Source organism: Myotis myotis, unplaced genomic scaffold (genome assembly GCF_014108235.1).
Source record: "Myotis myotis isolate mMyoMyo1 unplaced genomic scaffold, mMyoMyo1.p scaffold_m19_p_18, whole genome shotgun sequence".
NCBI lineage: Eukaryota > Metazoa > Chordata > Mammalia > Chiroptera > Vespertilionidae > Myotis > Myotis myotis.
In genome coordinates, this window is record NW_023416322.1 from 2,162,162 (window position 1) to 2,176,764 (window position 14,603).

Here is a 14,603-nt window from a genome sequence, read left to right on the forward strand (position 1 = left end):
CTTTGCCCACCCTGGTCCTTCTGCTTAGAATGGCCTCCCTCTCCAAGTACCTAAGGCCCGCCCTCTCTGAAGGTTCAGCTCAGGCCCTCCTTCCCGGGAAAGCCTGGCCCCTCTTCCCTGTGGCCTCTCTCCTGGCGCCCGGAGCACACGGTACCTATGCCAGCAGCTGACGCTTGGCCTACAGGGGAGTTTCTGCGCGTCCTTTACTGTCACCGGGGCGGGAAAGGTGGCGTGCCTTCTCTGTGCCCCTCCCAGCCGCACCTGGGCAGGTGTTCGCTCAACGCCCCGCACCTGCCCTCGGAAATCAGACAAATGAGAACGCGGAGACCTAGCCGAGTTTCCTCGACCTACAGGCTTCTCATCTATGAAATGAAGGAGCAGCACCTGCCCCTCGCAGCCTCTGCCTCCGAGACCCTGACTGGGGGCGGGATGTGCAGGGCCTCCTCCTGGGGGGTCTCTGGGTCCATCTCAGCAGGAGTAGGGCCCCTTTCTCCTTGTTTTTGGGGGTCACCCTTTCCTTTCCTGGGAAGCTCGCCATCCGTTCAGCCCCACATCCCTGTTGACCAAACACCAGCCCCTGATCCCCACCCACCACCCAGACCCCAAATAAACAGCAGCTCGTTTGTAAGAGGTTTTTAATTTCATCTGGGTTTGCAAGGTTAAGGAGTGGAACAGGGTCTCTATTCAGTTCACTCACATGGGACCTGCTACCTTGTCCAGGGGACCTTCCCACCGAGGCCTGCGGGCCCCGCGCCGCCTGCTGTCCGCTCGCCAGGCTGGCTGAGGCTATTGCATAAATTATTCACTGGAGCACAAATATCACATGACCACTACGCTACCGCAAGGGCGTGCTCCCTCCGGCCTGGCACCTAGTGATGGGGCGAGCCTCTGGGTCCAAGGCTGTGATGAGCAGCGGCGGCCCCGGGAGGCGGCCGGCCTGTCCCGAACCTCGCAGAGTCCCAGCTGACCCCGTCTTCCCCGGCGCCTCGCTCCAGGTTCTCCGGGCACAGAAGCAGCCCATCTTAGCAGCCCCTGGAGGACGGAGGGCAGCTGACCCCGTGTGCGATGGCAGCTGGGTCCTCGGGGTCAGGTCGGGAAAGTGAGCCTGAGGAGGGGCCCTGGCTTCCACCTGGACCCCGTGAGCCCCAGAAACAGAGCCCAGGACGGGCCAGCACACATCACGTGAAAAGTACAGACAGTATTTCAGCCTTTCCGCGCCACACACACTCCGTGGCTGTCTCCTTCTCTTTTACTATTATTTTCTAACAACCTTTAAAACTGTAGAAACCCTTCTTAGCTGCAGCGTGACCCCTGGTCTGGAACCCCACGACGCCCTCCTGTGCCCTGCAGCCACAGCCTCCTCCCCGGGACTCTGGTGCCCCCGCTGTCCTGCCTGGTGTCTGAGCCCAGGCTTCCCAGAAGGGCCTCTGAGCAGCATGGCCCTCAGTGCACAGGAGCCCCTGACTCTGCAGCCTCAGGGGGCGCCTTCGCCATGGGACCGGTCTGGTTGTGTTTTAAACAAACCTCAGATATTCGTCTCAGCCCTGCTCATGTGTCCTGGGGGTGATCAGGCCTTGGGTCCCCCATAAGGTAGGTACGGACTATCAGCCTCACCCCCACCTGCAAATGATGCCGGTCAAAAGCAGAACTGACTGCCTGGCGCCGCCAACAACCACATCACAGTTTTAAAGAAAGCCGAGGACCAGGTTTCACGCTTTCTAGGAACATAACCAGGAACTGTTCTGTCCCCGGCCAGCGACCAGGCCCCAAAGAGAGCCAAACCCAGGAGAGGACCTGCGAGCCATGCGGAGCCGCTGCCCACACCTAGTGGCACTCTGGAGACAGAGCCCGGAGCTGTGGGGCCGCGGGCAGCAGCCCTTTCTGCCTGCCACAGGTCTCTTCCAACTAGAAATAAAGTCTATAAAAGTAATTCATCTCATTTTATAACTTAAGTGCATCAAGCGTTTCCTTAAATAGAGCTCACACTGGAAATAACGTCACCTGTGCTGCCCAGTGGGTGTCTGCCATCACGGGCACAGCTTTGAAGATGACGTATGGAAGGTCACACTCACACACACATCCGCCTGTCTGCCTGCCTGTCTGTGGGTTGTATGGATGAATAGACATATGCACCTCTTCACAGGAGCTTCCCCAGGAGGTAGGAAGCTGTGGGGTCTCTACGTATCTAGCCTGCATGACAATGTCTACGTTAAACATCCCTGTCCTTAGCGACAAACACGCCTGCAAACCTAACGCTAAGACTCTTATTAGAAACATTAAACTATGCGATCTGTTATGCATCCAGTCTTTGGAAATGCCAGCCACCCCAGAGCATCATTCGGCAGCATCTCCGACAAAACACCCTCCCCCGCCACCTTGTCCTGGCCTCCGGTCCTGCAGCCAGCGGCCCTCCCACGTGTGGTGTTCCATACGGAGCCCAGCCACGAAGCTCTGGGGAGGCTCAAGAGGTGAAGTAAGAATTCTGCATGGAGTACAGGTGGTCAATGGGGTTCCCCACTCTAGACTGTAGGGGCCCGGCTTCCGAGGTTGCTAGGAAACAGTCACCCAGGTTACTGAGGGAGGTGTCGTCACTATCCAGGTCGTGGAACAGGGGCTCGGCACCTGAAATGAAGATGAAACACAGGCATGAGGGTCTGAAAGCAGGGACTCCCCTGGGTGCTGAGAAACGCACCAGCGTCCAGGGGGGGCGGCGCGCTACACAGAAATGGAGGCGGGAACAGAGTCCCCGTCCACAGGCCTCTAGTCTCCCAGGGCTCGTGTCTGAAGTGCAGCAACTGAAAACACGCCAAAACACCAAGCCGAGCGCAGGCAAAACAGATGGCAGACGGTCGATCACCTCCCCTCCGTGATAGCGCGCTCAGGTACGCCGGCACCTCCGCCTCCCGCATCTGTGTGCAGGCAAGAGGAAGGTGACCCCCCGACGGACCAGCTGGGGACCACGTGACAACAAGCAGAGGTGCGTGCCCTTCACCTCCCCGTCAAGTTAACCGGACAGGTGAAAACCGGTTTATTGGGCTTGCCACGCGGCTTTAATTATTCATTTTACTAAAGGGTTCCTCATGGGGACCTGTAGGTAATAAGCCCCCTGGGGCTGAAAATTTAAGAATATGCAGAAAAGCCATGTGCCCTGTTTTCCACAGCCGCGGAGTGACGACGGGTACAGAGGCTGCACGTGTCCCCTAAGGGAGCCAACGCCACGATCGCGGCGGGTCAGCGAGGCCCGCAGAGGGACCGGTCTGCACTGGGGTTTGTCGGACGCATCGAGGGAAGGCAGACCCTACGTGAAGAATAGGGGGGTCTTTTAAAATAAAGGCAAACAAGAACTTGTGTGACCACACGCGTGTGCTCAGGCATGTCTCGGATGCTGCCTCGAAGGCTTGCCAACAGAACTTTGTTTTTAGCTCTCGGGGCTCTGGGTGCAGATTACACCGACAGGTGGCTGCTGCCCAGGCCGCTGACCTCGCGCAAACGTGCGGCCCGGTATCTGGACCTGAGGTCCGACTCCGGCGTCCAGCCAGAGCTCGCCCAGCTGCTGGCGAGGGGAGGGCTCAGCTCTCCACACACCAGCATTTAAACACCCCAGTTTGGTGGGTGGGCGCGGGAGTGGGGGTCCTTTTCACTTCTCAGGTCCACTTCTGCTTCAGGAATTCCAGGAGAACCTAACGTGGTCCAATTAGAACAGCGTTTTCTCTGCTTTTGATTTCTCTGCTTTTATCCATTTCCTTCCCGTGAAAGTTCGCTCACCTCGGGCCTCCTGCCTAGATCATGCTGACAGGGCTGACAGACGCGCAGACCCTCTCAGGGAGGAAGGATGGGAAGTTCAACCACACAGGCGGGAAGCACAACCTCCTACTTAAAACTGACGGCCAAGCGGCTCTGAGGGGGATGCGTGGAGACACGCTGGTGAACTGAGTGCTGGCCGTTCTGTGGCCCATGGTGGGTGACCCAGCAATTTTCCTGGGCCTCGTGGGCCTTTGCAGCTTCCGGGAGCAGCTGGGAACGGGGCAGATGTGTTTGGGCAGGAAAGAAACCCACCCAAGCAAGTTGTGATGGTCCCTGTGGGGTGGCGGCCTGTGGGCCAGCAGGAGCTCCCTCGGAGGGTGGGGCTGGGAGCAGTTGAACTTGAGCACTTCCTTGAAAAGTATCGTTAAACCAAAGGTGAGCATTGAGGAGGGTCATCCTGAAGGCAGGGACCACATGCACCTGCGACCACAGGTAGGTCCAGTTTCCTCATTTACTGAGGGGTGGGGCTGAGGCTCTTACCATAGGGGTGCATGTGGTCTCCAGGCATCTGGGGCGGGGTGAGGCCCTGCCGGAAGGGGTCTGCACTGTACACGCCCTGCTCCATGGCCAGCAGCTGCTGCGGGGTGGGCAGGGCCGTGTAGGGGCTCATGATGCCTTCCAGCCCAGTGCTCCCGCCACCGTTCGTCTGAGCTGTGGGACAAAGAAGGCAGGTCACCCTCACATGCAGCCTGTATCCCCCGCTGTTCAGGAGGACACAGAGCATCTTCTGCACATCACAGCCCCCATTCCAGGTGCCCCGCCCGGCACTGGCCTCTGCTGTAGCTCCATACAGAGAAGAGAGTGAGGGGCAGGCGGGCAGCACAGGGAGGCTGGGCTGGCCCTGGGAACCCCTGTTGCCCAACCATGTGGACCACACAGCAGCTTAAGTGGCCTCACAACGCGGCAGCTGGCTTCCCAGAGCTGGTGATTCCAGAGAGCAGGGAGCAGAGATTGCCACATCCTGTAAGACCGAGCCTCGGGGTCACGCCCAGGTCAGCCCTACTCATTGACCAAGCGGACTGCAAGCCGTGGCCGCCAGGAGGGTGTAACCGCATAAGCTGTGCGACCACGGCTAAGTCATTTCTTACTTCCTGGGCCGGGGTTTCCCATTCACAGAGCGGACAGACATGAGCTGACTGGCAGGTCCCAGCCTGTGCCATACAAGGGCTTCAGGGGTCCCCTTGGAGAGCGCCCCTGAACTATGCCATTGAAACAAGGCATCTGGGGGTCCCCTCAGGTGCACAGCCCTGGAGGGGGCACCTCTAAAGACCCTGCCAGCATCACTCACAGGAGCCCCTAAGTCAGGTGGGGTCGTGGCACTGCCTATGACCTCCCCGGGCTGACATGAAGGTCCCATGAGACCATGTGTATGCGCTTTGGGACTGCAAGCTGCCGTCTGCGCACAGAATCCTGTGATGCAGGACAACTCAGCCCACCACCTGCACAGCCCACTGTGGGTCTCTGGACATTGCACCCGTGAGCTCGCAGACACTTCCTTAGGGCCCTGAGCGCTGCCTAGACGTCTCCCAGGTCAGCACCAGGGTTTCAGTTCTTTTCCCCTTGGCCTGGTGGCCTATGTGGAGTCCACCTGCCAGGCCCCCTAAGCCCTCATGTCCGTGACCCTCTGAACTCCCCAGGGTCCTGAGCACTAGGGCCCTCGGGCTTCATCCCTACCCCCCCACCCTCACCCCGCGCGCGCGCGCACGCGCGCACACACACACGCAGGCCCGCACAGCCTGAGCGCGAGGAGGCGGGGCTGGTCCCAGCTTCCGAGTGTGGCCGCAGCCCAGCAGCAGCGGGAGCTTGTTAGACATGCAGATTCCAGGCCCCGCCCCAGATCTGAGGAGCCAGAGGCCGTGCGGTACCAAATGCAGGTGACCCGCGTGCAGGTGACGGACGGTGTGAGAACCCGTCTTAGGAGCAAGCAGACCATTTGGGGGATCTGACAAATGGATGGCTGAGTTGGACCATATCCCTTCAACAGTGACATTGTTCTAAAATAGTTATCCTTGATCTAGTTCTTTGAGCTTCCTTGCAGACTCCCACACCCGTCCTCCACTCCCTCCCCAATCCTCACCTACCCCTACTTAAAAATGAGGTTCAGGTTCAGCCATGACCGGTTTGGCTCAGTGGATAGAGCGTCAGCCTGTGGACTGAAGGGTCCCAGGTTCGATTCCGGTCAAGGGCATGTACCTTGGTTGCGGGCACATCCCCAGTAGGAGGTGTGCAGGAGGCAGCTGATCAATTTTTCTCTCTCATCGATGTTTCTGACTCTCTATCCCTCTCCCTTCCTCTCAGTAAATAAAATCAATAAAATATATTTTTTTAAAAAATGAGGTTCAGCCCGGCCGGCGTGGCTCAGTGGCTGAGCATTGACCTATGAACCAGGAGGTCACGGTTTGATTCCCAGTCCGGCCACATGCCTGGGTTTCGGGCTCAATCCCCAGTGGGGAGTGTGCAGAAGGCAGCCAATCAATGATTCTCTCTCATCATTGATGTTTCTATCTCCCTCTCCCTTCCTCTCTGAAATTAATTTAAAAATATAGTTTAAAAAAGTGAGGTTCATGCAGGAACTTTGAATCAGAGAGAGGGGTCTCAGTCCCCACTGGGCCCCTTCCTCCTGTGGGGCCTGGGTCAGCCCTGGGGACCCTTTAGTGCCGTCTCCACTGGCCTCGGGGTGGCTGCTGTAAGCGTCAGGCCAGCAGGTGGGAGCCGGGCTGTGAACTAGGAACTTGCTCCGCAAAGCAGGCAATTATTCCTTTACTGTCATCATATCCCCCACTTCACGTTATTGTGGCAAAGGTGGAGTCACAGCCGCGCTCCCACGGGGCTGACTTGCCTGGAGGACAGGGGACTGGGCAGGACAAGGAGCTGCAGGCCGTCCTCACAGTCCCCACACTGGGCAGGGCCAGGGCAGGGGCTTGGACAAGCCTAGCGCCACCTCCCGCAGGTGGTCCAGGCAGCAGCAGGGCCCGGCCTGTCACAGCTCCTCGGGCTCAGTTCCCACTGCAAGGCCCCACCCCACACGGGCGAGGCCAGGGCTTCTGGGGGCCCACAGGGGTCGTCCGGGGAGCTGGGCAGCTGGAGGCTGTGGCAGGGGAGCCCGGCCCGGCGAGGACGACGCGAGGGCCCTTACCTGAGCTCAGCCGCTGCGTGTTCTGCTGGTCCTGCTGCTGCTGCTGCCGCCGGGCCAGCTTCTTCATCTGACGCGGAGAGAACCGGGTTAGACGGCAGGGGACCTGCAGGGGCTCAGGCCTCGTGGACGGGCCACATGCAAGGGCAGGGACACGCCCCCAGCGGTGACGCGCACGGGAGCCACGTTTGAGGAGCAGCGCTGGGAGTTAGGTGTCTTTGCTCCGCCCCGCTGTGGAATGGCAGCGGCTGGGCAGCAATGGTGTCTCAGCAGGAGCAGCAAGTTCCTCCCACAAAGAAAGCTTGGTGCTGATGTTGCGACAGTTTTATGTGAGGTCTGCGTGCGAGGAGGGGGCCTGCAGCCTGGCAAGGCGCTGTCTGCACGCACTCCCCTACCTGCTGGCCCTCGTGTCTGCAGACCCACTGGGAAGGGCAGGCCTCCAGGTAAGGAGCTCACCTCCAAAGCCCACGTGGGCACACACTTCCTGAAGGAACACTGTGACCCAATGTTTCTCAAACTGTGTTCCGTGAAATGCAAGGGTTCCGTGAGATACTAATATACACCTGGAGTGTGTGCGTAGATTTCTCGGAGCTCCGAATGTGCTCCGTGCCACGTGACTCCACAGGCCTTCACACCCCTGAGCCTGAAACCCTCCCAAGCGAAGGACCACGGAAGGCACACCAATACATTCAGGGAGGCACATCTCCTTAAACAGTTATGTCAGAGAGTGAGCTGTTAATTTGCCGCCCGCTGAAGCTCAGGGCTCTCAAGCAATGGGTCACGAGACACGTGAATTCAGGTCTAAAGTAAAGGACTGTGTGCCCAGCCAGTGTGGCTCAGTGGTTGAGCATCGACCCATGCACCAAGAGGTCACCGGTTCGATTCCTGATCAGGGCACATGCCTGGGTTGCAGGCCTGATCCCCGGTGGGGGGTGTGCAGGAGGTGGCTGGTTGATGCTGTTTCTATCTCTTTCCTTCTCCCTTCCTCCTCTCTCTCTAAAATCAATAAAAACATTTACAGTAAAGGCCTGCCCAGGAGAATGCAGACGGCACTATGAAGGTTGGCCTGCACTGGTGGGGGTGGGGGGGAAGAGCGGGGGAGCTGTTGCCCTGGGAGAGGTGGGAAGGTGTCCACGGGCCACCACATCGAAGTAGACCAGTCATATGCGTGCCCTGTAGGGTTCTCTCTGTCATTTGAAAAGAACTTTGGGTCTGGGTTAAACTAATGTGACTTAAAGAACCTGCTTTTACCAAAAGGCACAGGAAGATGCTATTCACGCACATGGCTGGCCAGGCCCACATGACCACTAGGAACACAAAGGCCATTTCACCAGGACAAATGCCCATGGCTCCGCGGCCACACGCGGCTGGGCCTGAGGTGACTGTTGAGAGCAGGATCTCGAAGTCAAGGGAACGCTCCGTGAATGAGCTGGTCGGAACGCTGTCAAGGTCCCCTCTCCTGTCCCAGGACCCGCCCCCAACAGGCAGGCTGAGGCGCGGGCTACCTTAGCTCGCTGGTTCTGGAACCACACCTGGACCACACGGACACTCAGCCCTGTCTCTGCAGCCAGCGTCTCCCTCACCTTGAAAAAACAGAGCGTTAGAAACAGGAAACACGGGGTCTGGGGAAAGGTGGGCACTCTCTGCAGAGCGCGGGAGGCCTGACGGGTCTGGTACCGGCGCCGGCTACTGCCCGACGTGCAGCCAGATCGAAGCACGAGAACAGAGGGTCTCCCCACGCAAACAGGGAGGAATAACTGTCCACTTAGAGGTAAACAGGAGGTTTTTGGGGCGTCTCTGACTCTGGAAATCAGGCCTTCAGGGGCTCTCGGACCTTCACAAAGCCTGTGCCCAGCCGACCACCATGCGTGCGCACTGACTGAGCCACTCAAGGAGAACTCGGGGTGAAGGTAACCAAGCAAAACACAGGTGGTTCTCGCTCGCCCCCTTCCTGTCCTAATTCACTGACCTACGTTTTCGGTTCTGTCCCCATAGCTCTGGGTGACCAGGTGTTTCACCAACACTCATATTCAGTTACCCCACCTGAGCCCGGCCCAGAAAGAATGAGACGGGCCTTCCGGATTCCGCAGAGCAGATGCTCTGGGGCCGTGCAGAGGGGGGCGATGGCGACCCCCACCATGTAGAGCTGTGCTTAAAAACCTGCCCTCTGTGCAGACGCACGGCGAGGGGCCGGAGCAGCAAGGCCCTGCTGGTTGGGTTTGGGAGGAGCTCCCTGAGTGAGCACATCAGGAGGGCGGCCAGGGGGCCTTGGGAAGGACTCCCCTCATCGGCTCCATAGCTACAAGTGGGGTGAGCAGACCGTGTAAAGCACAGCCTTCTGAAGACAGCTGTGCCCAGGGACCACCTCCGCCGTTCAGAGGCCCAGCCCGAGAGCCCTCTGTTCTGCAAAGCCCTGCCTGGTTCCCTGACAGAGGTGGCCTTCCCCGGCCGCCCCCCTGCCCTGGCCACGCGGCCCTCTTTCCGGGTGCAGCAATGTGCGCACGTGTCTGCCACTGGGCTGGAGGCTGCCGGGACCCGCTGGGCACAGGCATGAGGGGGTGGGTGTTTGGTGCACGGACACAAGCACCCGCAAGGGTGGTCACTCGTCCTGGGTGAGCCGACTGCAGGCCATTTCCCTTTCCCCCAGAGCCTCCCGGAGCCCAGCAAGTAGCCTGAGCAGCTTGTGGTGAATCTTTCCAAGGCCGGGGGTTGGGGGGGTGGGCTCTGTTGTTGCTCCTCCCCTGCTTCCCCGCACGCCCAGCTCAGTGGGGCCTGGCCAAGGGCTGGCCGTGGCGTGGAAGGTGGGTGCGTGAGTGGGAGTGAAATGCAGGCGGGCGTCCATGGGCTTGCGGGTGACAGCCTCTGGTCTTCTGCCATCTTCGCGAGAACAGCGTCAGGTGCCGCTCTCTGTCAGCCCGACCCTGGAAGGAGAGGCTGGAGACGGCGGGACCTGAGCCCCCCACGGGGCTGCAGCCACGCCCAGCCCAGCCCAGGGCACCACTGTGCCCTGGAAACCACTGAGGTGGTGTCTGTTATGGCAGCGAACCATGACTGACACAGATAAGGAAGCAGGAAAAACAATGCTAAAATGTCCATGTATTTCCTCCATGGATTTCAATTAAAGGGCTTTCTTATTTGTGTCACATAAATGACAGTCACCAGCACATGACAAGCAGCAATGAATGGCAGGTCCTGAATAAACAGGCCAGTTCTTTGTGGCAGAGACTAATGTCCCCAACACCCGCCCTCCCGCCTCCTATTAGCAATCGAGCCCCCAAGCTTCAGCGCAGCACGTGGTCACCCAGGCAGACTCACTTCCCAGCTCCCTGCAGGAGGCAGTCACAGGCCAGATGTTGGCCAAAACATATGAATGAAAGTGATGCGAAGCATCGTGGTTTGCCCTTAAAAAGGCAGCTGCTTGCCCTCCATTCCTCTTTCTCCATCACAGTGGCTGCCAGCAATGGTGAGAACTAAACAGCCCAGCCACGCGACGGACAGCAGGGCGGCCCCGGCAGCCTAGGACTGTCACCTCCACACGTGACGCATGAGAGAAATAAACATCTCTCATTCAACCTCTGTTGTGTTTTGTTTATTGTTTTTCATGAAAATTCACAGCAGCCTGATCCATTAAAGGCCCAAGTTGGAAACAACCCAAACACCCATCGACAGGTGAACGAACAAACAATGGCCCGTCCGGATGGCGGAATGCCATTCAACAGCCAAAGCCAAGGAAATGACACACAGATGAACCCCCGGTCCCCTCCCCAAGAGGAACAAATGGGAGCAAAGCACAGAGCAGACCACTAGGCTCTGCAGTGTGGCTCTCGGTCCGGGCACCATGGTCACCCCAAGTGGCACCTGTATTATTCCCATTGATCTCCAGGAGTGACAGATGTGAACACGCGGCCAGCGGAGTGGGCACGCTCACACAGAAGCTCAGGCGGTTCTGCTAGAGGCCTGGCCACAGCCTCAGACCCCGGAGTCCCCCACCAGGCTCAAGGCCACTGCATAGACCGAGCAGCGTCCCACCGCCCCAACCCCAGGTCTCCATGACCACGCCAGAGGAGTGGGATGAACACGCAAAAGTGGGCTGGGCCCTCCCCCCTCTTCCCTCCTGTACCTTCCTGCACGGCTTGGATGACACCTCAAACGAGGCCTTGAACGCCCTCCTCTGCTGGGTGGTCAGGATGGTTCGGGGACGTTTGGGGCGCTTGTGGTCCTTGCCGTCCTCGGCAGCCCCTTTCCCTGCCCCGTGGGCGGCCTTGCAGAGACTGTCTTCATCGTCACTTTTGCCTGAAAGAAGCAGAAACCCAGGTGTGTCCCTTGCAGCCACTGCCTGGAGCCACGGGATTCCATAAGAGGCGCTCTGCCCACGTCTCCGGGAGGCTTTGCAGGGTAGTGCCACGCTGGTGCTCCAATGGGGAGGCCCAGGCAGGGCCAAGAGGCACCCTCAGCGAGACCTTCCTCCCAGCGTGTCCTCGCCGGGACCCGGGGGGGCGGAGGGAGTGGCTTAGCGCTCTACGACTGGGTTTCCTGACTGCAAAACCTGGTATAAGAGAACCTACTTCTCTGGGGTGTTGAGAGGATTCCATGAGCGGACAGGTAAGGCACGCAGAATGCTGCTCGGCATAACATAAATGCCCAGTCAGCACGTTGTCACTATTGCGGTCACTTCTCAATCTAGACCTGAGAGAGGACCCACAGGACCTGCAGTGACCACCCTCACGCACAGATGACTGAGGATGGACAGACAACTGCATTTACTCACAATTCTGTGAATTCCTTCTATGGGGCGCGGCTACAGTGCTTTGGCCAGGTTCAAGCCTCGGACTAATGAAAGGACAGGGTCCTCTCATTGCCACGTGCAAGTCCCAGCTGGAGGGCGGGGCCCTCCCAGCACAATCATAGCCAACGGCTGTGGTTGTAAGCGTGAACCTATGGTCCGAACACGTGGCCCCACGTGCCTTGTGCTAGAGTTCGGGTGCATGTAGTTGAGTGAGGTTGAAACTCACGAGAATGCTATAAACAACGTGATCACGCCCCTACTTTGCCTCGTGGCAGCTGCTATAAAATAAAGACACGGCTTGTGGGCACTGGCTCCTCATCAGGGAGCAGCGTCCCACCGAGACCCAGCTTTCATTCTCTTGTCTGTCTTTTCTCAATCCTTTCACCCCCCCACTCAGGGTCACTGAACCAGGCTGAGCTGGCATGACACATAAGGCGCCCTGGGGCTGAGTATGCCATGGCCGTGCCGGCTCCCCACATCCTTCCACTCTCGAAGCAGTGAGCGCTACACGGGAACTTCTGAGGGAATAAGCCCCCAGCACGGGGCACGCTCTTCCCGGCCCCTCCCCAGCCCCCAGACCTCATGCTCCCTGGGGAGGGGCTGCTTCTAGGGTCTGGGGACCCATGTGGGAGAGACGCTCCCTTTTCTCTAGGGACCACAGGTGGCGGCTCTCACATCTCTTTGCCTCCCGGAGAAGAGGAGGTGAGAACACTGGTTCTAGGATGGGAAGATGGGAAGCGGAAGCTGGGCAGGGGCAGGAGGAGGGTGTCGGGGAGGGTTGGTCCCCTGCCGGTGCTGTTGTGGGGTACATTTCTCCCTCTGCGGCCTCCTCTCTGCCCAGGCGCCCCTTGCCCTCCAGGAATCACATCACGCTCTAGACTAAGGTGTGCAGCCTTCTCTGTAAACAGCAGAGCAACTGTGTTGTGTCTTTTATTGTCTAAAGTTTTACATGTGTCTCCCATTTCTCCAATTGACCCCCCCCCCCCAGCCATTCCTACCCCCGGGCAAGTCCCACCGCCCCAGTGTCTGTGTCCATTGCAGAGCAACTGTTTTACTCTTGCAGGTCTACAGTCTCCATCGTAGCTGCCAACTTTGCTGTCATCTCGCGACGGCAGCTGCAGACACCAGTGGGCACCACTGTGGGCCACTGTGTGCCACGAGGTGCCCTGCTCTAGGCCCTCCTGACCTCCTGGCCCACCCTTCCAGGCTCGGCGCTGGGCAGCAAGCACGGATCACCGACACGGAGGAGTCAGTGCTGGAGCTGCTGTGTTCTCTCCTACAGCCAGTGACACACGTAACAAAAAGGCCTCCACACACCATTCGCCACGGAGTGGCAGGTGTCCTGGCCAATCCCAGCGAGAGGTCCTCCCGGGGGAGGGCTGGAGGGCCTCTGGCACCTCCCAACGTGCAGGCAGGTGGCAGGACCCAGCAGCCAGGGGAAGGCAGGCCCCAGTTCCCACCTCCTGGCTCCTGTCCGCTGTGCTGTCCATATTATGGACAGCAGTGCCCCCGACTGTCCGGGCAGTTCCAGGCGGCCTGGCTGTCGCCGAGGCTCTGGCCTCGCTCTCAGCCTGACTCTGACCCCCACTTCTCCAGGAAAGCGGGCCGTGCCTACAACACACACAAATCGATCTGCTCACAAGAAGAAACGCCTTCCAACAGCAGGACGGGAGCGAGGGAGGGGGGACCCCTCTCGGTGCCAGAGGTTTCCCACCTCAACACAGCCCAGTGACCCCTCCTTGTTTAAGCTGACACCCCCCGTGGAGAAGAAAGGGCCATAGCCTCTCCCACGACAAACGTCGGCCCCCTGGAGGCCACTTGGACACACGCAGCACCCCGACCCCCGGGGGCGTGCAGACAGCCGGCCGAGGGAAATGAATTTCCTTGGCACAGACTGTGAAACATGCATCTCAGGGCCTTTTCTCCCCTTTTCTTGTAAAGAAAAAGTCTGGAACGGCTCAGGCTGTTGCTTCCCCTGCCCGGCCTCCCACCGTTTATGACATAAACAGTCACAGATGAAAGGCCCGCGTTTATGGCCCAGGCAGGCCGGGCTACCTGTGGGGCCTGGAGGATGCATCTCGGGCGGCTGGAAAGATCCCAGAGCCCATAAACGGGGCAGAGAGATCTGAGCTCGGCCCGGGGGACGAGGGGAGGGAGGCAGAGCCCCTCCTGCTGCGGCAGGGAGAGGCGGAGCGGGCCTCAGGTGAGCCCTCACTGTCCTCCAGCCGGGGGCGTGGAGGAAGGCCGGGCTTGGGGGCGGGGGGAGGAATTTGCCAAGACAGAGGCAGGGGAAGCTATGAGGCTGGACCCCATCTCCCAGGCACAGCTGTGCTCCGCTCGGGACGCGGCAGCAGTTTAAACCCCGCAGGCGACCAGCGAGGGTCGGAGAAGGGCAGAGTCCCAGCAGCTGCTGTGTGGAAACCGCCTTACCCACAATGCTTCATGGAGGCCTCCACCGAGACCCAGAGCAGGCCCTGAGACTGCACCGGGACTTGTTCATTTGGTCATTTGCTCGTAAGCCAGTATCGGGGCTCGCGTGTCAGTCACGGCACAAGGACTTGTTGGGACAGAGAGATGGTGCCACACTTGCCCCTGCTCTCAGAGTCCCGGCTACTAGAGGAGAAAGAGCCTGCACCTGAATAATGAGGGCGATGGGGAAGGTGACATGGTGCAGGTGTCACTCAAATAAAAAATGACTGACAACCCAAGTCACAGGTAGAGGAGGGGGGCACTGTATGTCAAGAGCGCACCTTCAAGGGCAGGGAAGCACTTGTTCACCACGGGGCAACACGGAAACTCCCAGGCTCGCCTGACTCAGACACGGCAGCCTTTACAACGCGTGTCTCATTACGGCAGGATGTGGCAGGAAATGGGTGTTAG

General features: G+C 59.2%; 1 protein-coding gene across 1 annotated transcript in view; it reads right to left on the reverse strand.

Annotated features, from left to right (window-relative positions):
* Positions 1-618: 618 nt before the first annotated feature.
* Positions 619-14,603, reverse strand: part of LMX1A (LIM homeobox transcription factor 1 alpha) — a 118,591-nt gene continuing 104,606 nt past the window's right edge. Inside the window, exons 5-9 of the mRNA XM_036344650.1 lie at positions 11,058-11,230; positions 8,443-8,520; positions 6,941-7,007; positions 4,285-4,455; positions 619-2,622 (exon numbers count right to left, since the gene is read on the reverse strand). Coding sequence (XP_036200543.1) covers positions 2,462-2,622; positions 4,285-4,455; positions 6,941-7,007; positions 8,443-8,520; positions 11,058-11,230 — 650 coding nt within the window. The 3' untranslated portion in view covers positions 619-2,461. The remainder of the gene's footprint in view (positions 2,623-4,284; positions 4,456-6,940; positions 7,008-8,442; positions 8,521-11,057; positions 11,231-14,603) is intronic.